This window comes from Euleptes europaea, chromosome 1 (assembly GCF_029931775.1).
Source record: "Euleptes europaea isolate rEulEur1 chromosome 1, rEulEur1.hap1, whole genome shotgun sequence".
Taxonomy (NCBI): Eukaryota; Metazoa; Chordata; class Lepidosauria; order Squamata; family Sphaerodactylidae; genus Euleptes; species Euleptes europaea.
This window is the reverse complement of record NC_079312.1, coordinates 47341939-47369552: the sequence shown is the minus strand read 5'-3', so window position 1 is coordinate 47369552 and position 27614 is coordinate 47341939. Positions and strand designations below refer to the sequence as shown.

At 42.0% G+C, this 27614-nt stretch overlaps 1 protein-coding gene across 2 annotated transcripts in view; it reads right to left on the bottom strand.

Moving 5' to 3' along the window:
* The window catches only part of LOC130482862 (contactin-4), a 611972-nt gene that overhangs the window by 152650 nt on the left and 431708 nt on the right, over positions 1-27614 (bottom strand). For both annotated transcript variants that reach the window (XM_056855739.1, XM_056855747.1), the window contains exons 7-9: positions 18200-18403; positions 3166-3268; positions 1330-1514 (exon numbers count right to left, since the gene is read on the bottom strand). In XM_056855739.1, coding sequence (XP_056711717.1) covers positions 1330-1514; positions 3166-3268; positions 18200-18403 — 492 coding nt within the window. The remainder of the gene's footprint in view (positions 1-1329; positions 1515-3165; positions 3269-18199; positions 18404-27614) is intronic.

The window sequence follows — 27614 nt, the reverse complement described above, 5'->3', positions numbered from 1 at the left end:
GGGTTGCCACCTGTACGGTCCTTACAGTTTTAAACCTGGTGCGCCATTGTGTTAGGTTTTAGAATTTTATTGTTGGTTTTATCATGGATATTTATATTGGTTGTTGTATTTTAAAATGATGTTTCCCGCCCTGAGCCAGCTTGCTGGGGAGGGCGGGTTATAAGTCAAATAAACAAACAAACAAACAAATAAAATGACATTGCAACTAATCTGCTATTCAACACAATATTGTGCGTGTGTGTAAAGTGCAGGCAAGTCACTGTCGACTAATTGCAATCCCACAGCAAGGGGCTTTCAAGGCAAGTGAGAAGCAGTGTTGGTTTGTCATCGCCTTGCTCCGTAGAGTCTTCCTTGGTGGTCTCCCATCCAAGTACTGACCCTGTGTGGCTTACAAGATTTGATGAGATTGGGCTATACCATGCCGACTTCCCTCCCCTAACACAATATTATCAGCAAAGATTTCAGATGCAAATTGAATTGCTCTTCAAATCATGTCCTTGTTAAACAACCATCAGGAGCTGCACAAGCCAGGATTCTCATAACATCAGAATTTCCCGACCCCCTGCATAAACATATCTGTTCAGCAGTTCCCTAGCCTTCTGCAATGGAGCCAGCCTACTGCTGTTTGCCTCTAATATCTTCCTGTTGATCCTACGCTAGGTGAGTTGCTTTCATATTTGCTTTTATATGGGGAAAAACATATCAGAAGTGTGAATCAGAAGTGGGTGGTGGAAATCCTCACTAATACAGAAACACAAAGGTATATTCAGAGGTATGGCTTTCAGTACAGATTAGAATAAGACTTTAGTTAAACGTCAAAAATGGAGGAGCAAATGCAGCAAAGAAAGTAAAGATAAAAAAATAAACCTTGCTTCCCTGCAGCCTATAAAGTGGATACTGATAAAAAAAAAGAGTCCTGATCATGCAAGAAGTTAATCAGAACTTAAAATTCTAGTAATGAAGGAAGCAAATAGCTGTATAAATAAAACACAGGCCAAAACAAACACAATTAATCCAAGAGCACACAGTTTGTGGCCAGATGTAGGAGAAAGATATCAATTGCTTCACAACCCACTTTTTCCATGTTGCCAAACTGATCTCCTTCTTCCAACATCACATTTTCATTTCTCCCTCACATTGCAGCTGCAATCAATAAGCCCGCCTCAGAGGGGTTTTTATTTTATTTTATATAAAATTACACTTGCAGAGCAGTCCTTATTTGCAAGGCAAAATTTAAGGAGAAAAATCAACACTGACAACGCAACAAAGCGCTGACCGCGTTTTGGCCTCAGCTATAATGAAAAACAGGTGAGTAAATAATCGGGATACCGTAAAATGTCAGCTGGCCTCTGGCCACATTCCTGCCTCTCACATTTTCAGCCACACACTCGTACAGGCCGGCGTCTTCCTGCTGAAAGTTTGGGATTTCAAGAATACTGCTTGATTTGTGCCTCCGAGCTTTTCTGGGGATTTGTTTTCCATCTGCTCTCTTCCAGCTGATTGTAGGAACTGGGCTGTTTATCCACAACAACAACAACAAGAGAGAAAACAGTCTGATAAAGGGCAACATTCTTTTAGGTGGATTTTACAAATGCACACACAGGTATACACAGGTAGACATAGTCATAAATCCACACACGCTCTCTCTCCTTAATTAAAACACGTCATAAAGTGCTGCAGGAACATCCGCGAAAAGTACTAGCCTGTCGCAAATGTACTAGTTTGTGATCCCCCACATTCCCTATCATAGTGATGAGCCTACTAATGACAAAAAAAATGGGGGGAACTAAAAAAACAAAACAAAACCCATCACAACTTTGGTAAAGCTTCCCTGGCTATTTGTCCACAACAGAGCCAGGCAAGTAGCTATTTGGAAGCCTGATATAATAAAACCCAGAATTCTATTTCTCGGCAAGAGTCTTGTTTCTCTACATTACTCAAAAAATTATGACTTTATGCAAGCACATTTTCTCGATAAAACAGGCTTGAAACTCATAATCTGCATCTTCAGTTTTCCAAATCGGAGCCTTTTAAAATTATTGCCGGTACAATCTCCTCAGACACTGTTGGTGGAGCTCATTCACTATAGCGCCATTGAGACACCATATTTCCTAAGGCAATTCTAAGTGGGGCTGTGGTGTCCTGAACAAAGGAGCATTTCTTTACAATAAGAAACATGTCAACTACATAGACCATTTTACACTGAGTTTCTTTATTGCTCTCCATGCCAGCCTTTTTCTTCTTTCTCCTAGCACTTCTTTTAAAGTCAATTTAATTTTTAAAAAGCATTTAAGCAAAATTACTCCCTAAGTAAAGGTTTGATAGACTTGGCAACTGAGGCCTTGGCATATGGACATCCTTTCCTTGATTTGAACCAAAGTTAATTCCTTTGGGGTAAATATATTTATTTCAAATTTCTTCCAGCAATAATTTATCATCAACCTCTCACTGGTGCGTTTTATCCTGGCATGCATCACACTGGGCAGCAAACTGTATCAATAACTTTCCTTACTAAGCACACCACAGAATTACTAAGTAAACTGATCTGCCCCTGTGGAACAGTAGACATGGAAATTTGCCTAGCAAGCGATTACAGAAAAAGCAATCAGTCCACCAAACTTACATGTTTGTGGAAGTCATGTATTGGAAGTCAACAGTAGCAGAATTGGAACTGGATGGTGTGTGAAAGATAAAAGGACGATGATGGATTCAGATATGCTTCACATACCCTACTCTTCCTCCAGGGAGTTAAGGATATGTTACTAGGGTTGCCAACCTCCAGGTGAGGATTGGGGATCTCCTGGAATTACAACTGATCTCCAGACTACAGAGTTTAGTTCCCCAGGAGAAAATGGTTTCTTTGGAGGGTGGACTCTGTGGCATTATGTCCTCCTGAGGTCCCTCCCCAAATCCAACCCTTCCCAGGCTCCACTCCCAAATCTTCAGGAGTTTCTCAACCTGGAGCTGGCAACCCTAGGCCTGGTTATCCCATTTTCCCCCTCGCAGAAATCCTGTGAGGTAAGTTAGGCTTCAGGGAACATGACTGGCCCAACATTACTCAGTGACCATTCCCCCCTAATCTGTACCTAATATTTTAACCATTATACAACATTAGTTTCTTGCAAAACTTTGCTTCAGCCAAACAAGTGAAAGGCAAAAACTTACTTTCCAAGTGCAAAGCACTCCAGTCTCACCATTGTTCCTTTTGCAGATGGAACCATTTCTGGGAACTGCACTTCTATTTTTGGCTCATATTCGCCCATCACTCCTGTGAACATATAATAGATGCTAAATTGGCTTGAATTTTGCATTACATATCCTTAAGTATTCCTGAGTTAACCCAGGGCTGTTTTATACATCATTACGTGGCCAATTAATCTGTTCATTTCAAACAGGACCTCTTCTCCAACAGCCGCACACCGTGGGCTTCCTCTGCCATTTACTGCCAGAGGAAAATTTGCTTTGCAGCTCTCAGCCATCTGCCTAAGATTGAATCTCATCATGACTCCTTCCTTTTTCATTTTTTATATCCTTTTTGTGAAAAGGGAAGTGCTAATAAAGTACAATCAATGCCTTTTGGAGAAAGCAATGCAGAGCAAACAACTGTTGCAAAATTGTTGATAAAGCACTGAGGGCTAATCACATTTCCTTTTAACTTTAATGCGGAATATCCTCTGAGATTCTGCACTGGGTTGTGGTTTCTTTAACTTTTACTGCCTTAGTAAATCATGCATCATTATTGGAACTGAGTGTTGTTTTGTTTTAGTTAAATGGGGTTTAAAAATTGGGGCACATAAAACCCATTATATATATGACAAATCATCAGAATTCTTAGAAAATGAGTAGCTTCTAGGACTGGTTACATCTGACATATTTATCTATGGAGAACCAGCGTGGCGAAGTGGTTAAGAGCAGTAGTTTAGAGCAGTCGACTCTGATCTTGAGAACCGGGTTTGATTCCCCACTCCTCCACATGAGTGGTGGATGCTAATATCCTAGAAGCTACTCATTTTCTAAGAATTATGATGATTTGTCGTGTGTGTGTGTGTGTGTATAAACAATTACACTGAAAAATGTACACATGGTTTCAGAACTTAAGTCTTATTTTTGCTGTTCATTTTTTTATTCACTATAAGACAAGTAGGTTAATATTGTAAAAGACTGAGAATCTTGTAGTACTGAGGAAGTAATCACCACAAACATTAGATTCCTATTATCTTGCTTGTTGGACTCCTTGCACCTTAGAAGCTGGCCTATGGGAATACCTCTTTCCCTGCAGGACCGCACAGCTACATTTCCCAATTGCTGCTAGAATTTTCCAGTTAGGGAAACAGGAAACACAGAATACTATGTCTAGAATTTAATCATGGACCCATACTTAGTAAATATTTACAGATTTCCTATCAGTTCTCTTCCTTGCTATATACATATTATTCTCCAGAGTAGAAAATGTATTTGACCCATGTTCTATCCCAGAGGCATAGTCATTGGATTTGTTGTTTTCTTGTTGCCTTACTAGAAATGTGGTGGCCTGGGGGGGGGGGGTATAATTTTTTTTTTGAGAGAAACATGATGTTTTTTCAGTTCTCAGACTATATAAAAAAATAAAATCCAGGCCTGGAACCAATTGATCTTACAGAACCAAATTCTCATTAAGAGACCTGCTGGCAGCATTTTGAAGGATATATTATTTATTATTTAAACTGCATAATATGGGTTTCGTGTAGCTAATTTAGTCATAGTTACTATGACACTGTGGGTAATGATGATACATTACAGTATGGGCCAATGCTGTTCTAAACTTTAATTCAACATTCCAATTCACTGGTAAAACTGAACATTGTGATACGCTAGGCTGGAAGGGGGCACTACGTTTTTCAGAGAGTTGGAAGTAGTTGAAAAAGAAATATTTATATGAGGTATATATACCAAAACTCACTGTTGCCTCCAGTAAACAGGTGTTACAAGGTCTTGCACCAGTTCTGAATAATGTGTGTGTGTTAAGTGCCGTCAAGTCGCTTCCGACTCATGGCGACCCTATGAATCAATGTCCTCCAAAATGTCCTATCTTTGACAGCCTTGCTCAGGTCTTGCAAATTGAGGGCTGTGGCTTCCTTTATTGAATACATCCATCTCTTGTTGGGTCTTCCTCTTTTTCTGCTGCCCTCAATTTTTCCTAGCATGACTGTCTTTTCTAGTGACTCTTGCCTTCTCATAATGTGACCAAAATATGATAGCCTTAGTTTAGTCATTTTAGCTTCTAGGGTCAGTTCAGGCTTGATTTGATCTATAACCCATTGATTTGTTTTTTGGCAGTCCACGGTATCCGTAACACTCTCCTCCAACACCACATTTCAAAGGAGTCTACTTTCTTCCTGTCAGCTTTCTTCATTGTCCAGATTTCACACCCATACATAGTAAAAGGGAATACGATGGCATGAATTAACCTAATCTTGGTGGCCAGTGACACATCCTTACACTTCAGAATCTTTTCTAGCTCCTTCATGGCTGCCCTTCCCAGTCTCAATCTCCTTCTGATTTCTTGGCTGCTGTCTCCCTTTTGGTTGATGATGGAGCCAAGGAATAGAAAGTCTTCAACATTTCAATTTCCTAATAATCCTGAATAATACTGACTACATAAAATGGGCATCATTTTTAAATCCAGGTAATTAAAAAAAATCAGTGGTGAACAACACCCCCTTTGGCGCCAGCATGGGCACTTGTGCTGGAGAAATGCTGCTGCAGAGGCTGTGCAGGCGCCATGCCTCGTGCTGCCATACGGCTCCCCAGCACCAGGGTAAGTGGCCCTGCAACGGCTTAAGTGCCCATTTGGATGGCGCAAGCGGCACTTACACTGCCACAAGGGTCACGCTGGCTCCAAACCCCTTTGCTGTCCCCTTCAGGACTGCACTGTTAATGTGTTAATCTGCCTTCAGTACAGAATGCATTTCAACCTCTCTCCCCGCTACCATCCACTTGCTTTGAGGAAAGGGGGGGAAGGGGGGGAGAACCCTCTTGTTTTCTGTGATTTTGAAATTTCTAGGACTTTTACATTTCTATCTGCTACTGCTAAGTATTGGAATGAATACGTTTATTTATTTAAAAAAAACTGCATTCCACTATTATTTGTAAAAAGATCCAACATAGTGTGGCACACAGCAGATCATTAAAACACACATTGATGATTAGGAAAAAAAGTTCCAGCGTAAACAAAACAAAAAGTAGCAGTAGAGAATAAAACACGGCAGTGCCCTAAAAATAGAGAAGGAAATAGAGAAAGAAAAATAGAGAAGGGAAAAAAATACATAGACATACTGTTAGCATTAAAAACCAACAATAATGTCAATGATTAAATAGATGTGTACACATGGTGTTGAAACTTCATGAACAAGGAACCATTGTGGGGAGGAACTTCCAGAGTCAACAGAGAAGGGGTGTCCGTGGTCATCTAAAATTGTAATTCAGATTATATTTTCATTTGGTGACACACTAAGCAGCACTTGTGCAGGAAATCTTGATGGTAGGTTTGTAAGGGACAAGTGATCTTCCAAATAGCCCTATTTAGAGCTTTAAAGAACAACATTTTGAACTCAGCCTGGAAATAAAATTGGCAGCAAGGGTCATTCTTTTTAAATTGGCAAGATGGTTTTCTATAAATGACACTAGCTGGCAATCTTGCTGCTGTCTTCTGATATTTCAAAAAGTCTTCAAAGACAACCCTAGATAAAGCACATTACTGTAATCTAACTGGAAGGTGATTAGTGCCAACAACTGTGGCTAGAATCTTGCTTTTGCAGGAAAAGCTGCAGCTGGTGCACCAACCAAACTTGATGAAAGGGTCTACGTACTACAAAGGAGACTTAAAATGTTCCTATGTAGAACTATTATAATAATTGGTGTAAAGAAATAGAAGAGAACAACAAAAAAGAAAGAACAAGAGATCTGTTCCACAACAGAAGACATCTTGGCCATCTTCTGGTCACTAGGGGTGTGGGGGGGGGAGGTAGTTGTGAATTTCCTGCATTGTGCAGGGGGTTGGACTAGATGACCCTGATGGTCCCTTCCAACTCTATGATTCTATGATTCTAAGATCCAAGAAATCAAGAGGAAATTTAAAGCAGTGTTAGGCATGCTGAAAGATCAACATGGAAATACATTAACTGATCAGGACAAATAAAGAAAATATGGGAACACTATACTGAAGAACAATAAAGATGAAAGCTTCCTTCCGAGAAGAACCTTTAGAAGAAGAACCTGCAATTTTAGAAAGTGAAAGCTGCATTCAAAGCAACTGGGAGAAACTGTGTGAACAGACTGCTGGACTTGATGGGCCTTGGTCTGATCAATAAACATCAATAAAATTCTATGTTTTTAATTTAAGATTTTCTGCCATGGAGCATTCAGCCCACCATAATCTTCAGCGATGGGTTCTGCCTGAAGATTCCCTCATTCCCTGGAAATCTTAAGTGCTCCCCTTCAGTGCCCCCCCCAATGGAGACTTGTCATGATGGTGGCCATTCTCTTTTCTAAAATAGCTTGTCCTATGGGTCTAGAATGGAACTATTTCTCTGTGTCACAAAACTCCATGCTGCTTCTGCAGTCGGCAGGAAGACTTAATGGGTAAGCAGATGGATCATCCAGGGAAGAATAACATAGATACTAAAAGTATCACTGAATACAATAAGCCTTGGTCAGCTAGCCAGAGCAATGGTCCACACGACTTCTTTAGATTAGTCTCTGGAAACCCTCCTGAGATTAGGCGAGGTCTGGCCCCAAATGTCTGAGAACCATGATAGCCCTTAGTGCTTAATAAATCGTCCACACTTCTTTTTAGAAGGACTACATGATGCACATTCAGAGATTACAATAAATGGAGGAAGAGACTCCTCCCCACCTTTTAGTTTGCTCTTCTCCTTGCATATCCTTGCAGGGATGCTTTGATAGCTTAAAGAAATCCCAAATGAAATGTGTCTTAATTCTTGTATCAGTTCTGTCTTTCTTGTCTTATGTGTGTCAAAACAATAACAGGTTGCATCTTCTTTTCATCTAGCTTGCTTCAGAGACACTCCTTCCATAATACATAAAGTGCAGCTGTCACACAAAGCCAGTCACCCGAACAAAATATGCTAAAGATACTCATACGCATTGCATGCTAAACAGTCAGAAAACACAAGTGACTGTCGGGATTCTGTCGCTCTCGATAGGCTACCCGAACAGAGCATACGCTTTCCCAAGTTTTTCAGCACCCATCACACAGTACCCAAAAACGTATTCAATTTTTGATGGCCTCACACAGAGATGGACTGTAAGACCCTGTAGAATAAGAATACTGATAAGCGGGACACATGGCTTGGGACGATTGGCAAAAGGTTGGGATGAGATTATATATCACAACCTAGGCCCTGATTTACCTGCATAGAAGCATTTTTCATTATATCAGAGTGGCGAAGATGAGAGAGCACCATCCTCTCTTTTTTTTCCTTCCCAACAGCGTTGCAGGGAGCATCCCGTTTCATATCGGCTTAACACAGACTCCTGATGCCTCTAGATTTATTTCTGGGCTGCCCACAACAGTGTCTTCCTAAGATCAGCCTCAAGATAAAATTGCAGGAAAGGCTATGGGAAACTGAATACAACAGCAACTAGAGAAAGAGCGGTGGCGTGCCGTTATCCCCTTCACATCCTCTGGCATTTCCTCAGTTCATGAGCTAGATATGAGTGGCATCTACAAGTAATTTATGATGGGAAAAAAATACACCACAAAAGAAAGCCACCATGCCTGCAAAGAAAATGGCTATCTCACCTCGGTTGCAGAAATGCGCAGGAGATGGTGATAGATCTGCCAGCCAGTCAGAAAAAAACATGAACACTGACATTTTTTTTTTAACTGTGGGCTGGCTGCTTGAAAGTTAAGGGGCAAGGCCACTTCTCTGTTGTGAGTGAAGGATCCCTGTATTTGTGCATACCGAAGAACCCTCTCATTTCGTTGTGAGAGGTTTGGATAAAATAATTCAGTTGGCAGCCCCTGAACACACAATTTCCTTTGAAAGCTGTCATCTGGGAGTAGCCCACATGCTGGAATACTCCAGAGAGGACACTGATCGAAGGCTTTTTGTCCTCAGCTTCCAGAAGCTCTCTCACACTTGATGGATTTGATTTTGCTGGTCAAGAACCTAAGGCTACAGAACTCATAGAATCATAGAGTTGGAAGGGACCACCAGGGTCATCAAGTCCAACCCCCTGCACAATGCAGGAAATTCACAACTACCACCCCCCACACCCCTAGTGACCAGAAGATGGCCAAGATGCCCTCCCTCTCATCATCTGCCTAAGGTCACAGAATCAGCATTGCTGACAGATGGCCATCTAACCTCTTCTTAAAAACCTCCAGGGAAGGAGAGCTTACCACCTCCTGAGGAAGCCTGTTCCACTGAGGAACCGCTGTAACTGTTACAAAATTCTTCCTAATGTGTAGACGGAAACTCTTCTGATTTCAACCCGTTAGTTCTGGTCCGGCCCTGACCTGGATGGCCCAGGCTAGCCTGATCTCGTCAGATCTCAGAAGCTAAGCAGGGTCAGCCCTGGTTAGTATTTGGATGGGAGACCACCAAGGAATACCAGGGTTGCTGTGCAGAGGAAGGCACTGGCAAACCACCTCTGTTAGTCTCTTGCCATGAAAACCCCAAAAGGGGTGGAAATGGCAAAACTTACAGCTATTTTAAATCGAAAAGACAATGTTCAATTTATGGGGGAATGGGAGGCGTGGATGAAATATTGTGAATATGAACTAGGACTGGGGAAAATGGAAGAATACCTTTTAATCTGATCTAGATGACATTGTTAACATAAAGAAACGTAATCAATTATATTGATAGTATAATGTGATTGAAACCTAATTGAGATATAAGAATAATTAAGATCAGACCATATCACGATGGGACAGAATACTTTATTAAGAGGCGGACGGAGGTGATGGGGAAGTCAATAAATTTTCCTTTATTTTTTTATTTTTATTTAGCACTTAAACAATTATAACAACATTATCTATGATTTTTTAATACTACGTATATTGTTGTTTGTTAACATGGAAAATTTATAATATAAAAACCAATAAAATTTTCAAAAAAAAAAAAGAAAACCCCAAAAGGGGTCGCCATAAGTCGGCTGCGACTTGAAGGCGCTTCACACACACACAGTTCTGGTCCAACCCTCTTGGGCAACAGAAAACAACTCAGCACCTTCCTCTATATGACAGCCCCTCAAGTACTTGGAGATGGTTATCATATCCCCTCTCAGTCTTCTCCTCTTCAGGCTAAACATACCCAGCTCCTTCAACCTTTCCTCGTAGGACTTGGTCTCCAGACCCCTCACCATCTTCATTGCCTTCCTCTGGACATGTTCCAGCTTGTCTACATCTTTCTTAAATTGTGGTACCCAAAACTGAACACAGTACTCTAGGTGAGGTCTAACTAGAGCAGAGTAAAGCGATACCATCACTTCGCGTGATCTGGACACTATACTTCTGTTGATGCAGCCCAAGACTGCATTTGCCTTTTTAGCTATCGCATCACGCTGCTGACTCATGTTCAGTGTTTGGTCTACTAAGACCCCGAGATCCTTTTCACACACACTACTGCTCAGACAAGTCTCCCCCATACTATAATTACGCATTTGATTTTTCCTACCTAAATGCAGAACTTAACATTTGTCTTTGTTGAAGTGCATTTTATTAGTTCTAGCCCACTTCTTCAGCCTGTCAAGATCATCCTGCATCTTGGCTCTGACTTCTACCATATTTGCTACCCCTCCCAATTTAGTATAATCCTCAAATTTTATAAGCATCCCCTCTATTCCTTCATCCAAATCATTTATAAAGATGTTGAACAACACAGGGCCCAGCACAGATCCCTGAGGAACTCCACTAGTTACTTCTCTCCAAGTAGATGAGGAACCATTAACTAGCACTCTTTGGGTACGATCTGTCAACCATTTGCAGATCCACCTAACAATAATAGGATCTAAACTACATTTTCCCAATTTGTCAACTAGAATACTATGTGGAACCTTATCAAAAGCCTTACTGAAATCTAGATACACTATGTCTACAGCATTCCTTTGATCCAGCAAGGTAGTAACTTTCTCAAAAAAGGCGATAAGATTAGTCTGACATGACTTATTCTTGAGAAACCCGTGCTGGCTCTTAGTGATCAGATCCATCCTTTCTAAATGCTCAAGGACTGACTGTTTGATGATTGGTCTGAACACTTTTCCTGGTATAGAAGTCAAGCTGATGGGTCGGTAGTTACCCGGATCCTCCTTTTTCCCCTTCTTGAAGATGGGGACAACATTTGCCCGCCTCCAATCTTCTGGCACCTCACCTGTTTGCCAAGACTTTTCAAAAATAACAGACAGAGGTTCAGAAATTACACCTGCAAGTTCTTTGAGTACCTTGGGTACAATTCATCTGGCCCAGAGGATTTTGTTTTATTTAAAGAAACCAGGTGTTTGTTAAGGAAATAAAGACTATTTCCTTTTGAGATTCTCTCTCTGTCTCATTTTTCTTCTCTAACTGGAATGCTGTGCATAACTGGAACCAGGGTATACATTAGACTGTTCCATCCCAAAATAATTACCCCAATGAAACGATCTAACCCAACATGTGTCGAGGACACTTTGCACATTATGGGCCCAACACATGCACCAATTTGGGTAACACATCCCTTCCTCTCAGTCTGTTATTTTAAGAGGTACATTTAGCAGAACAATTTTTATCCCAGACTTTGTCTCTTGGGCCACCAAAAACCAGGGGGTTCCACTCTCACACCCACCAAAAGTCACTGGAATCTGCCTCCAGACTTGCTAGGCCCTGTTCAGGGTAAAGGCGTCTTCATTTTAATAAGTAGTAGACCTTGGCAAAGTGGAAGGGATGATTCCCAATGCAGCTTCTAAGCATCTTTGCCATGGACACTGTTGCCTGCTGGAATCAATAGTTGAGATATCAGAGAGAATGTAAAATCTTAAAGTTCAAGTAGGGAAAATGATTTAGAAGTGGAACATACTGCACTGCTGCTTTGTACAAACTGGTGTTTTATTTCAACTGTGCAATCCTTCCTTCAGGGATATAGTATACCGTATATACTCGCGTATAAGCCGAGTTTTTCAGCCCAAAAAAAGGGCTGAAAAAACCAAACTCGGCTTATACGCGGGTCAATACGGTAGGGGGAGGGCTGAGGGGGGAGTGAGGGAGGGAGGGAAGAGGAACTTACCGCCGCCGCCGCTGGCCCACATGCCTTCTGTGTGGCCTGGAAGCGGCCAGCGGGGCCTCCCTGCTCGCAGGCAAGGCCCCGCCGCCGGCCCCGCCGCCGGCCCGCGCACCCTCAGGGCGGCCTGGAAGCGGCCAGCAGGGCCTGCCTGCTCGCAGGCAAGGCCCCGCTGCCGCCCCCGCCCCCGCCGCCGGCCCGCGTGCCCTCTGGGCGGCCTGGAAGTGGCCAGCGGGGCCTGCCTGCTCGCAGGCAAGGCCCCGCCGCTGCCCCCGCCACCGGCCCGCGCGCCATCTGGGCGGCCTGGAAGCGGCCAGCGGGGCCTGCCTGCGCACAGGCAGGGCCCCGCCGTCAGCGGCTCGAGCGCTGGGAGGGCTCCCCTGCCGCCTCCAGCTGATCAGCGGGCCTCCTCCTCCCACCTCTCCCGGTAAGTAGGGGGTTCAGGGGCTCTTCCCCCTCCCCCCCTAGGGTGGCGCTGGGGTCGGGGTGGCACTGGTGGGTCTGGAGGGCCCGGGAGGGGGTGGCACTGGGGTCGGTCAGGAGGGCTCGGGAGGCTGGGCGGGAGGGCGACCCGGGGCAGGGGCGTTGTATAAGCCGATCCTCGGCTTATACACGGGTGCCTAATTTTTCCCCATTTTTGGGGTGAAATTAGGCACCTCGGCTTATATGCGGGTCGGCTTATACACGAGTATATACGGTAGCTTGATCTCATTAGATCTCAGAAGTTTAGCTGGGTTGGTACTTGGAAGGGAGACCTCCAAGGAAGACTCTGCATAGGAAGGCAATGACAAACCATTTTTGTTTAATCCCTTGCCTTGAAAAGCCAACAGGGGTTTCTGTAAGTTGGCTGCAACTTGACAGCACTTTTCATACACACACCTCTTCCTTCACCATACTATTCCCCATTACGATGTATGGGTGTGAAAGGTGGATAATGAAGAAAGCTGACAGGAAGAAAGTTGGTTCCTTTGAAATGTGGTGTTGGAGGAGAGTTTTGTGGATACTATGGACAGTCAAAAAGATAAATAAGTGGTTTCTTGATCAAATCAAGCCTGAACTCTCCCTAGAAGCTGAAGTGACTGAACTAAATCATACTTTGGTCACATTATGAGAAGACAAGTGTCACTGGAGAAGACAATAATGCTAGGAAAAGTTGAAGACAGCTGGAAAGAAGATCCAACATGAGCTGTATTGATTTAATTAAGGAGCCATGGCCCTCAGTTTGCAAGCCCTGACCAAGGCTATTAACAATAGGATGTTTTGGAGGTCATTAATTCCTAGGCTGGCTGTAAGTCAGAAGCGACTTGATGGCACTTCACACAATCCTTTCTTATACAAAGAAATCCTGCTTCCCTACTACTTTTTTTTCCTTTTAAGAAACATATGAAATTAAATATATGCGGTACCATCATGGGTTCTGACTTACTTTTCAGGCAGGGTGGGTGAACAAGAGGAAAGGTGTAAGGATGGAGGTTCACTGTTTTCAAGGTATGGTTTCCATGGAAGCAGCAATACAATATTGCAGTTTGAATGTTGTGAATATCCAAGATTCTTGCTACAATAGCTACACTTGGGGAAGATGGATGAACAACACACAAAAAAGAGACAGAAACAGCTGCAAGAGAGCCAGCGTGGTGCAGTGGTTAGGAGAGCTGGACTTTAATCTGGAGAACTGCATTTGATTCTCCATTTCTCCACATGAAACCGGCTGGGTGACCTTGGGCCAATGACAGTTCTCTCAGAACTCTCTCAGCCCCACCTACCCCACAAGGTGTCTGTTGTGGGGAGAGGAAGGGAAGATGATTGTAAGCCAGTTTGAGTCTCTTAAAAAGGTAGAAAAATCAGCATATAAAAACCAACTCTTCTTCTTCTTCTTCTTCTTCTTCTTCTTCTTCTTCTTCTTCTTCTTCTTCTTCTTCTTCCACACAATCATTTTTTTTTTACTTCAAAGGCCTTCCAAGGGATCTGCATAATGTCTGGTCATAGAACCCCATTTAGAACCCAAGCTATCTCTTTCTCAGAGTTAACAGACATGTTATTTCCATGCCCAGAATAAATATATACAGGAAACCGACATCAAACCATTGCCAAAGAGTTCTTCTGTGCACCAAAAAGGTAATAAAAGTACCTCAACCGAAGGGAACAGGGAACAAGTTGTAAGCCATTTTTTAAGCTATGGCTCTCCATTGTTACTCTTTCTCCACACAATGGTTACTATCGGCACTTATCCACTAATTGAGGTCTGACTGGCAGGATATTAAGGAGAGACTAAAGAAGAGAATTCCTAATATGGAAAGACAAGAGCAAAGTCTACTTTTAAAAGATTTTAGACCGCACAGATTGCCTTTTATCCTCTTCTTGTCACAATGAAATAAATACCGTCTCGACAGAGGAGCCACAAACTGGTCTAATATTGATCTAGGGAACTGTCTAAACAAAGTCTACTTTTACTACTGCTTGGCTGTCTCTCCTTTTGATATATTTTAGTTCTCCAGAGGAGAAAATGCTACCTGGTATTGAAAACGCTTGACCAGTGGGTTAAGGAGCACTTTCTGATTGCGCAATACGATACAAAGAAACAGCCCAATTTAAGCCAACAAGAGAATGAACTATTGCTTTCAGAAAGCAGTAAAGTAACATCTGAAGTTTTACAATTTAGAAGCCTCAAGAGGCAGGTTAAGGTGCAGAATTAGAAGGAAAATGAAACACCATTATTGATAGAGGTAAGGTCTTGCACAGTAAGAGGAGAAAGAGAAAGAGCAGACGGGACAACATATGTGGTGGATGAAATAGGGCAGGCATTTCTTGCAAAACCAGTCTGAAAAGTATAAGGCTCATAACTGGTACAGAATTCAGTAAAAGATTAATTGGCTACCTTCGACATCCCTCCCTATGCCAGTCAGTATTGAGGAAATGATGAAGACAGAGAGGAACAAAGGCCAAAGCGCAGATTTATCTCTGTTTTGTAGAGCTGCCAGGTCCCTCTTTGCCACCGGCAGGAGGTTTTTGGGGCGGAGGCTGAGAAGAGCAGGGTTTGGTGAGGGGGAAGGACTTCGGTGCCATAGAGTCCAATTGCCAAAAGCGGCCTTTTTCTCCAGGTGAACTAATCTCTATTGGCTGGAGATCAGTTGTAATAGAAGGAGATCTCCAGCTAGTACCTGGAGGTTGGCAACCCTACTGTTTTGTGAGGCTTGTCCAAAGAGGAATATAAATATGGGATATTTAAAAAAGTAGGGGTTTGGGAATGAAAATTAATTTCCTTGCTGAACAGTAAAATCCGGTTATCTAGTTGAAGTAATTTCAAATGTTGGTATTTTAAAACAAATTTGTATCTCCCCCTCTGGCTGTTTCTCTTTCCTTTGTGTCTACTGAAAATGTTTACCTACCTGGAATGATTTCATATTCCTGTACCAACAGAATATAGTCTAATTAAGAACATCACAGCAGCCTGAATAGCTCTAACCAGCCTGATCTTGTCAGAGCTTGGAAGCTAAACAGGGTTGCCCTCGGTTAGTACTTAGATCGAGACCACCAAGGAAGACTTGGGTTACTATGCAGAGGAAGGCAATGGCGAACCACCTCAGCTCATCTCTTGCCTTGAAAATCCCATGGTCCTGGGCTGCCACGAGTCAGCTGGCACACAATTATTATTACTAAGGACATCTCGTCTACTGTTTTGTATCATTTTCATAACAAGGTGATATCTCCCCTCTGCAAGAGCGATCGAAACGGATGAGACCAAAAGGCACCCTGATATCTGTATCATTGAAGGAACAGACAGGTGGGAAAGATGATTCCCCCCCCCACGGTAATCTATTTTTGTCAGTAAATATTCATATCTTTTTATTACAAAACTACCCTTCTGCCCTATCATAATTAAGAGAGGAAACTAGTTCTAAACTTCATGATTAGCAGCAAAAGTGATGAATTGCACAGCTCAGTATATTTTACATTAAATAGGAGTGGAACATTAGGAAATTTCTCTATGTAACACTTATTCATGTAACTGGGATATTAAACGTTGATGAATTTGCCTCTTAGTCTGCTAATTTAATGATGAAATTCTCTAATGAAAATAATCTGTCATATATATTGAGATGTACTGGACATGCCAAACTCATTTTTTTTTAAAAAAAAAGAGGAATCCAGATGTATCTGTCAGCCTGCTACAACATACGTACTTTATAGTTTGCATTTAATTCATTAAGGTTTTCCCTCCTTTGTTTTTCTGAAACAACAAGTGTGATATCCTGCAGCGAATGGACAGTCAGAGTGAACTGTATTTAAATGTGTGAGTAATTAGAAATAGAGAACTGGAAACTGGAAATTTTAAATAGAGCTCTCAGGTTGCTTAATAAAAAAACACATTTAATATGTCTTCAGCTATATTGAACACTTCAACCCCAGGGAAACCTGATCAACTTGGGATCATGAATTATGATGTTTAACTTAACAATGGTTTGCACCACAGCTATAATAAACACTGGAATGTGTTTCGGGTATATTTGTGTGAATGACTTCAGAAAGGCAATTGGTTCTTATAAATATTCTAGAGTGGGTGCAAAGCAAGAATTCCTTAGAGATGCAGTTCTTGGTAGCACACTTTACACTAACTACCATAAGCACATCATCACATTAAGGCATTATTTCAAGTGTTCCGTCAAGTATGTCCCAAGGTTGCTTTCACTGAAATAAACACTATGATTCTCAATGATGCAAGGGGAGAAAATAACTCAGGTCCAAATTGAGAATGCCACAGTCATTGTACAAAATCCAGATCTCCCATTGCCACTCCACACTGCACACCCAGAACTCCATGCATACATGCCTATAATACATATTTTTTAAATTAACAAAGGTAGCATGGGAAGCTCTTTGAACAATTTGAAGGGCAATATAAATGTGAGTTATTATAACAATAATATTGTTACCTAATCACATCCTCATTATATGTTCCATGTCGAAGGATACCGTCAATGCCACTGGCTTTCTCCAGCAACAGCACTTTCTTGCTTCCATACCCCACACCACATAAGCCTATAGGGTCAATCAATGCACACAGAAGGATAGGGAGAGCAAGGACACTGCCCCCCTCTCACTTTTGACCAACCACAGGGGCACCATGACCTCAGACACATGCCAAGGCTCCATCTCCACAACTGGGAACATTCATTCCCAATCACGGGGATGGTAACTACAACCTGTATTTACATAGGAGCTGAGTTCATGTTTGAGCACATATACATAACAGAGGTGGGGGTCAGGGTGTTCTGTCATAAGTGGAGGGTAGAGCCACTATGCTTTCTCCCAATCTTTCTCTACATACACTGTCCTGTACCCCTGATATGTTGTTTGTACAAGACTCTTATTTTCCCCAAAAAAATACGTGTTACATATTGAATCATTCAGGATGGCATTTTTACAAAGTCAACAGGGCTATATTATGACAGCACGATTCAAGAAGAATGATTTAATAAAGGAAAAGAGATTGTGGACTATACTACCGTGTATAGTACACACTATCCGTTGCTGTATGTATTATCCTATTATGTAGTCTCTGCTTCATTTAATATACCATATAAATATTTATGCTTTGTTCCAGATTTGTAGTTCTTTTTAATTTCCACAATCCTAATCTTATTGCATTGCTTATTGGATGTACCATCCTATTAAGGGCATTGATTTACACTATGTAATTTGCCTGGAGTCTCATAAATAAATAAATAAATAAGTACTAGGCAGTAGTGAGAACTTTCCCATGAACTTAAATTACAGTTGCGGCTTGCAGAACTACGCTAAATTATGCTACTTGACTGCAGAGAATGATGGGCTTATTAAACATGCACAACACTGGCGAGTTTGTTGAATTTTACAATTACATCTTCTCCCCCCCGCAACAAAGATGAGAAACCCATTCAGAATTTAACAAGAAATCCTACCGTCATTTCTCAGAATTAAAGGGGTAGGAGGTCCCTGCACTCTGCTGTTGGTTACAGTGTTTGTCACCACGCATGTGTAATTCCCCGCGTCGGATTTCTCCACTTTCGCAATGTACAAATTCCCCGTTTCTTGCGAAACAAAACGACGGTTATCCTGGTGCACAAATGATGGGTATTCGTTGAAAATCCAGGCATAGGTCAGTTCTGAAAATTAAATAAAAACATTATTATTTATTTTTATTACTGAAAAGCTTTCTTTTTGCTTACTGTATATGGAAACCATAGGCCAGAAATAGGGAGCAATGTTAACACAGACAGTATTTTCTATAAAGATATCCTAGAGGTCTAGTCGTAGTATAGTCTGTGTACCTGTAGAACGTAACCATCACTTGGAGCAAGGTGAATTGATGTCCATCACCATTTAAAAAATCTGTTACTTATTACTTGCATCTGAGAAATGCTTAATGTCAGTGTGCAGTGGCATGCAAAAGACTCAGCTTTGCACTTGGTGATATCTGCAAATTAGTGACTGATGCTGAAGCACACAGCCAATATAAGCCACTGAAATGATCTCCCGGGTAATGTCAATTAACTCTGAAATTCTGCCAATTTAATTCTTCCTTCCCGCAGAACGATAAATGATAAAGTAAAAAATATATATCAAAGTACAGGGTGTTAGGGCTTTTAGTCATAAGAATAGCAAGCATGATGAACATTTAAGATCTATTTAAAAATATCCCGTTTTTCACCACAGTAATGCAAACGTGCGCCAAATGGGTTGGATCCTGCTGCATGTGCAAAAGTAGGGTTTGGTTTTTGCCAATTCTCCCCTGTCTGATGGTAGACCTCCAACTTCCCACTTATGCAACTCCAGGGAGGTCTCTGTCCCCAAGAAACAGAATTTCAGGGGACGTGATGGGCTACAGTAGGAGTGGGGAGGCAAAGAAGTCATGCTCTACAGACATAAATCCTTCTGTCAGCGGAAGTTTAACAACGGATTCAAGCCACTGAGTTTCCGCTGTTTCACTAATTTTTGTGTGTGTGCCTTAGAAAGAAAATAGGTTGGTTTCATTGCTAGGGACAACTTGCAGCAGCATTTTCTATCGAATGTTCAGTTTTTTACTCTACTTTGACTTTTTATGTGGCAAGCTGCAGCCGCTAGGTCCTATCGTAATGTCAGTGTACAGTGGTATGCAAAAGGCTCAGCTTTGGACTTGGTGATATCTGCAAATTAGTGACTGGTGCTGAAACATACAACCAATATAAGCCAATATGAGCCAGCATGGTGTAGTGGTTAAGAGCGGTGGTTTGGAGCGATGGACTCTAATCTGCCTGAGACCCTGGAGAGCCGCTGCCGGTCTGAGTAAACAATATTGACTTTGATGGACCAAGGGTCTGATTCAGTATAAGGCAGCTTCATGTGTTCATTTGTTCAATCTGGAGAACAGGGTTTGATTCCCCACTCCTCCACATGAGTGGGGGAAGCTAATCTGGTGAACCAGGTTGGTTTCCCCACTCCTACACATGAAGCCAGCCGGGTGACCTTGGGCTAGTCACAGCTCTCTTTGAGCTCTCTCAGCCCCACCTACCTCAAAGGGTGTCTGTTGTGGGGAGGGGAAGGGAAGGAGATTGTAAGCTGGTTTGATTTTTCCTCTGTCCTCTGGCATCCTCAAAACCCTACTTTTTTTAAAAATAAGGTATTTATTTTACTGTCTGTATACAGTGTATGAAATTGGATACCCAATAGTAGCTAATTCTATAAGGCCACAACTCAAAAAGGTCCAGACCCAAGTTCTACCCAGCCTCATCCCTTGATTGAAAGGGACTTTGCACTAGATACAGCAATAAAGTTAACTTTTGGTTAATAACTTCTGGACAGAGACAAGCTGAAAAAGGATTGGAGGGGGTGGAGAAAGAAACAAAAAGATGAGAATGACACGCAACCTCAGTGATTAACTGAAAACCATTATTAACTATGAAAACAGAATCACTTTCTCCTGCTTTCTGCTACATCCTCTGCTTTGAAAGAGAGAGAGAAAACAAGTTCCACTTCACATGAGAAATGATGCCATCATTAAGACTAAACGTCCTCGATACCGTTTGTCTAATTAGTCTTCCTGGGGCTGGTGTAGCGGCTTGCGGCAGCCAATCAACACATTTTCTGAGGTAATAAGAAAGCTGCAGGTGGAGGCAGCTCTGTGAGCTCTCAGCCTTTGAAAAAGCCAATTCCATACCCTTCCCATAAGGCAGAGAGCCCTTGCACCATGACATTTTAACGTTATCTAGGTGGCCATAAGATGGGGTCACTCTGTCTTCTTGCAAAGGATTGTGGACTGTGTCACGGTCTCTGACATATATATGGTATTTTGTGAACATGTGCAGAATTAATTCCATGTAATTCCACATATAAAGCTTGAATATAACATGCAAACTGAACCACAAGCTACAGAGGCTTGTATAATGAAATGCTTGTGTAATGCAAATGTCCTTAGAACAGACTGACTGAATTCTCTCAAGGTCAGCTCTATCAAGAACTAACTAACTAAGTTACCCTAATCTTATCCTTGAAGGGGAAGAAAAGAGCACTTTCCTTATCCATCAATAAGATGTGACTAAAATCACCTTTCTGACTCAGCTGCCAGATGTCAGAATCTCACAAGCAGAACACTTTTGCCCGTCTCAAGATATCTTAATGTGCTAAGAGTGCATTAATAGCTTAAACTATGCTTTTTATAGCTCAAAAGGCATTAAAGTCAAAGATATAGATGTGCTTTCTTGCTTTCTGTAAGATATGCAACTGACCAGATGTTTATAAAGTGACAAATGTAAACAATAATTGTGTTTTATGAGTTATACAGTTAAATATTGTGCTACAGATTTCTAAATGGTCTCATTTAATGCGTATTGTCCTAACGAAGAGGATGGTATAAAAATTATGTATGTAACATGATCATGTAACCCAGAAATAAGTGTTTATACTTTAAGCTAAGTGGACTGAAAGGAAGGGAAGTCCATATATGGACATAAGGAGCTTAGCAGCTGCTACTAAGCCATTTCTGCATTGCTCCTGATATCTGATAGAGGGAATAAAAGGTGTCCCTCTTGATCACTGGTTCCCAACCGGGGGTCTATGGACCCCCAGGGGTCCGCGAGAACTAAATTAAGGTCCGCGAAACAAAGTTATAAACCCATAATAAATTAATATTTTCAATTAAAAGTTCTCTATTATAAAAATATATATTCAAATATTATTCTGAATTTAATGTTTAACTAACAGTTATGATTAAAGTTCATTTTCAAATTCTCAGAATTTTTATTTTGAACCTTGGGGTCCCTGCACTGAACAAAAAAGTCCTAGTGGTCCCTGGTCAAAAAAAGGCTGGGAACCACTGCTCTTGATGGATAAGAAAGAGGGGATAAAATATTTCTCTTTACTCTTAATGAGTCTAGAAACAGTATAAATACAGCCCCAGTTAGCCCAGAGATTTAGAACCTTCCAAAAGGCTCTCAGAAAAGGCTGAATGGTATGTATGGATTAAATACTTTACTCTAGACTTTGTGAATTAGATACTTTGAACTGAATAGTATGTAAGACTTGCTTGCTCTTACTGCATACATTGCTTTTACTGCATACATTGCATATATTTACTGCATATATTGAAATACATACATTGTATTTTTACATGAGTTTTTAGAAGTGTTAAAGACTTGATAATCTGCATTTACATATATTTTACTAGAAGTATATCAATAAAAAGACTTGCTTTTCAAAAGTAAGTAAAGTTGTTGAGTCCTGCTTACTCAATGATTGGCTGAATAAGATACCTTCACTTCTCAGTAAGTGGAACATTCTAAGAGCCTGTCATTCGAACAGCACGACCCGCTTCAGACTGTCCTGGAATACCCTCACAAATTCCCAGGGGCTCCCAGGCCCTAATCTGAAATATGACTTAGCATACCTTCCTTCCACCCTACCAAAGTTTACAACTGACGCTTGCTTGTTACAGCAGATGCTGGAGAAGCATGTACCAAGGAACAGGGTTGACAACCTCCAGGTACTAGCTGGAGACCCTCTGTTATTACAACTGATCTCCAGCCGAAAGAGGTAAGTTCACCTGGAGAAAATGGCCGCTTTGGTAATTAGACTCTATGGCATTGAAGTGCCCACCGCCCCAAAACCCCGCCCTCCTCAGGCTCTCCCCAAAAACCTCCTGCCGGTGGCAAAGAGGGACCTGGCAACCGTACCAAGGAACCAGGAGAGCAACTTCTGAATTCTCTCTCGCTGTTTCAGAACTTTTAAAGGGATAGTCAGGATCTCTGGATTGCAGTAGAGCAGCCCAAATGTATAACAAATGTATAATGCACATAACAGGTAAAGAAATCAACAAAACAGACCACTCCCAGTTTCCAAAGTCAACGTCTAAACCCTCCATCATTTCCCCAAAAGCACAACAGGAAGGAGATTCATGTTAGTATACACAGAGAAATTAGTTTTGCAGGCAACCGTTTTGCCTGTCCGACTTGCGGAATCCACACACAACTGCTTCTTCTCCTTCTGCCAAACAGTTTTCTTGTGCAGATATGCCCAAGAGGGTAAGAAAAGATGCCCAAAACTGTATACTAATTTAAGCAACAATCAACTTCATTATGACTAATTAGATAATATTCCCAGTTTTATAGCAAGTCTTTGGAAACTTTCCAAGATGGAACAGGAGGGATGCAGTTTGCGAGTTATATTAGAATCCAGCGGTTAGCTTAATCTATTATAAACTTACTGCAATAATATAAGACTAATGCCCCAAACACCCTGGAAATACTCAAGAAATTAGACATCAACAAGCTGCTGAAACTTTATAAAAGAGATTATAATTGTGGTGAAAAAAGTATATTCTTATTTGAATACTCTCTAATGAGTCATCATTATAATTGACCTCTGCTGTTGTGGTGTAGTTAGGAATAACAGGGCTCAGTCCATAAAATGGCATTGCTGTGCAACCACCAACCATGTCACTGGGGATTGTATAGGCCCATTATATTCTAATACTTCATTGTTTACCGATCTAGGATGAAGGCATGCAAATTGTTGGGCTTTTATTATAACAAAAACCCCCACAGGGTTAGACCATCTTCCTCTACTCTTTTTTGGAAGATATGATAATTATGTTTATGGGGGAACTATCTAATCATTGTATTTACACATGTGCATCTAATTAGAAGTAACCCCATGCTGATGTCAAGAGGATACTCAGAGTAAACAAGGTAGCACTTCTCAGCAGGCTTAAAATTTTTAACGAGTAATTAGCATCTTTTTTTGTGTGTGTTTTAATTTACACTTGCCAAACAATTAACTTGTTTCGCAGTAAAACCATTCAACAGACAGCCGTGTCTGTCTTTAGTATGCCAAGAGAAACCTTTAACTTTCAGTTATTCTCCACAGACCCTACACAAAAACAAGGAAGAACCCGACAATGCAAACTTGTTTAGCAACTTTAAAATAGCGTGTTCACAGCTGCCCTTGCATACGTATCATGAAAATAGGAGTCACTTCAGCGTAGAGCTATTCCATGCTAAAGAAGAACTCGTGCGGATGGTGAGACTAGGTGCCAATGATATGGGTCTTTCCCACAAAATCAGCACCACAAGGGAGACCAATGATTTTGAGGAAAGGGTCATTGATCAGCCCATGTGCCTCTGTAGCATGGGACAGCCACAATGAAACAGATTCCATTATGCCAGAGACTGCTGATACCTCTTGGGGATGGTGGGCAGAAGATGGGACGGTTAATGGTCAGTGCAGGCAGGATCAAAAGTAGGTAGAGCCAACTGATTCTGGTTTTATTGATTTATTTATGAACACATGAAGCTGCCCTCTACTGAATCAGACCCTTGGTCCATCAAAGTCAGTATTGCCTACTCAGACCGGCAGCGGCTCTCCAGGGTCTCAGGCAGAGATCTTTCACATCACCTACCTGCCTAGTCCCTTTAACTAGAGATGCCAGGGATTGATCCTAGGACCTTCTGCATGCCAAGCAGATGCTCTACCACAGCCCCTCCCCTATTTAGGCTTATATCCCACTCTCTATCCCAGCCAGGGCCAGGCTGCTAGTGCCTAACATCCATTAAAAGATAATGCAATAGCAAAAACAAATATACAACAATTCCAGTTTAAAACCTACATTTCTAATACAAAAATCAAATGGGTGTTTATTTATCGGCTCACAGGTCTGCGGTCAGCTTGGGAAAAAGCAGTCAGGATCCCCAGTTGGAAAATTCAGATGAGATGGAAGGAAGGGGAAGGGAGGCCAGCTACGATGGAAACAGTTGCTGCCCTCGACCATAGGCCTGGCAGAACATCTCGGTGTTACAGGCCCTGTGGAACAGTTTTGTTCCCATCCTTCTCCTTTGCATCACTGTAGAAGAGGTCATTTGTACAAAAGGGGGAACAACAACCTAATGCAACCTCTGCTTTTGCTAGTTTTTGCAATAATAGTAGGAAAACCCAGTGCAGAGCTGAAATCTTGTCACATGCCCTCCCATTCTTAAAATCCAATACTCAACATACTAGTCAGAATAGTAATGCTACTCCAGTACTTTTTTGGCTCTAGATTGGCTTAGTTACAGCCTTAGGGTTGCCAGTTCCGGGTTGGGAAATACCTAGAGGTTTTGGGGGAGGAGTCTGAGGAGGGCAGAGTTTGGGGAGGGGAGGGACTTCAATGTCGTAGAGTCCAATTGCCAAAGTGGCTATTTTCTCCAGGTGAACTGATCTCTATCGGCTAGAGATCAGTTGTAATAGTGGGAGATCTCCAGCTAGTGGAGGTTGGCAACCCTATACAGCCTCCATCTTTGAATAAAATGGATTTCAGACCCTGACTCTGTGTAGTTTGCCATTAGAAACTGGCGTTTGCTGAGACTGCAATGATACAACATTGTGTGGTTGTTGTGCATTCCATGAGGAACATCTAACCGCAAGCAGCTATAAACACTAGAAAATAACCTCTCAGTACTGAGAGAAAGCTTTCGTTTGGGGGTTGCAATTTGTCAAAGCTTGTCCAAATGGATTTTAACAACAGAAGACCCCTCCCACCAGACAACCCCTATAATGTTTGGCCTGTTGTGATTTGGAGATGCAAGGTGCTTTGAAGCTCACCAGGGAACTCCTAAGACCGTGACAGCCACTTGTTTTCCCAGGTAAGAGAGCTATAAAATGCACCAAGAAGTCGGAGAGCAGAGATCTGTTTCCACAGGGAGACAACAATTTACGCTACCTGCCTGGAAAGGCAAGATGAATAGCTGTTGCAAAACATAATCTGGGTGTTGAGATGTGTGGAACATGCCCCCTTGGTTGATTGGGAGATCAGGGTTCACCTTTCCATGTGGGGACAAGTTCCCCAAATCTGGACAGGGTAAGAGGCTTCCCTCCAGCTAAGGCAGGAAGGGTTAAAATGCTGGAAACATACATTAGTTGTTGTTCAAATACTAGGAGATGGATTCTCCTGCATAGAGAGGGTGGGGGTCAGGATGTGCATTTGTTCCATGCACATCCAAGAAGGGATGTGTATTTACTTTATATCCCACCTTTCTCCCCAAAGGGGACCCAAAGCAGCTTACATCATTTTCCTCTCCTCTATTTTATCCTCACAACAACCCGGTGAGGTAGGTTAGGCTGACTGTGTGACTGGCCCAAGGTCAACCAGCAAGCTTCCACGGCAGACTAAGGATTTGAACATGGGTTTCCTAGATCCTAGTCTGACACTTTAACTACTATACCACGCTAGCCTACTGGTTTATCCATGCTTTTTCATATGTATTCCTATATCATACATCTGACTCAGTTTGCAATTTGCTATTGTAACTCATTATACAGTAGTGATTTTCAATAAACCACTTAATTCATATTGGTAACATTTTGGAGTCTGCCTCTTCATACTGACAGTTGCATACACACCAGGGTGATGAGAACCCATAGGAATAAAGGCCTCCTTATTAAGGGGAACTAATGAATATTGGTATTTTGGTCACGTCATGAGACGACAAGAGTCACTGGAAAAGACCGTCATGATAGGAAAAGTTGAGGGCAGCAGGAAAAGAGGAAGACCCAACAAGAGATGGATTGACTCAATAAAGGAAGCCACAGCCTTCAATTTGCAAGATCTGAGCAAGGCTGTCAAAGATAGGACATTTTGGAGGACTTTCATTCATAGGGTCGCCATGAGTCGGAAGCGACTTGACGGCACTTAACACACACACAATGAATATTGGTACACTGGCCAGGTTTGGGGATGGGAGGGACTTCATTGGGGTATAATGTCAGAGAGTCCACCTTCCAAAGTGGCCATTTTCTCCAGGGGAACTGATCTTGGTCTCCTGGAGATCAGTTCTAATAGTGGGAGATTTCCAGCCACCACCTGGAGGTTGGCAACCTTAATTCTTACAGATCCACTGACCAATCAGGGTCTCAGAGGGAGCCATGGTTCCCAGCCAAAGTAACTACAGTAACTAACAAAAAATCTTCTGCTGTTGTAGGCAGGGACTTGTTTGCTCACAGTGAAGAGTAAAACAAAGACAAGACAAAGAGTTACTTGGCTAACAGCTTGCCACCTCTGGGCTGCCCGCTAAGGTCAGTGAGGAGGCAGGCAAGAGAGGAGGGGGGCAGCTTGAGTTGGTGGGTCACTGCCCCATCATCCTGCCTCCATGCCATCCTGCAAGACATATGAAGACAGCCACAATCTCTGTTTGAAGGGGTCAGACAAGGTACAGGCATCAAAGCAAACAGAGCTCTAGAAAGCTAGAGGTAGAGCATGCTCAGACCACCTTCATCACTCCCACGCGTCACAGTAAATCACCATGGATCATTGCCTTTTATCACCTCCCATCTGAGTTCCTTTCTGGACTGCCTTAATGGTGACTTAGTGCATGATGCAGCAGTTGTACATCTTTTTGGTAAGTGCAGTTATCACACGGATTAATGTTGTGAGACCGTTCTTATTCAATCAAACACATTGTCTCATTTTTTTTTAAAGTTAGAGGTATTGGAATGGGCATTAGTGAGGTCTATTAGGACTCATTTTCAGACGCTCTATGCTAAAGAACCTTTTTTTTACAATAGGACTCAAAACTAACACATCAGTTGGGTTGACATTATTAGTGCTCCAGTGTAAATATTATGCATAGTTTTCCTTTGTATCTATTAAACAGCTTTTCATATAGCCACATTCATGTATAAATGATAAACGGAAGCAAGGAGGCAACCACTCTGACAGGTATTTCTAAAATATGTGGTGGATACTTTTGAGTATTGTGTAATTTTATCTCCCTGGACTCTCACACTAATAGGGTTGCCAGGTCCCTCTTCCCCACTGGCGGGAGATTTTTGGGGTGGAGCCTGAGGAGGGCGGGGTTTGGGGAGTTCAATGCC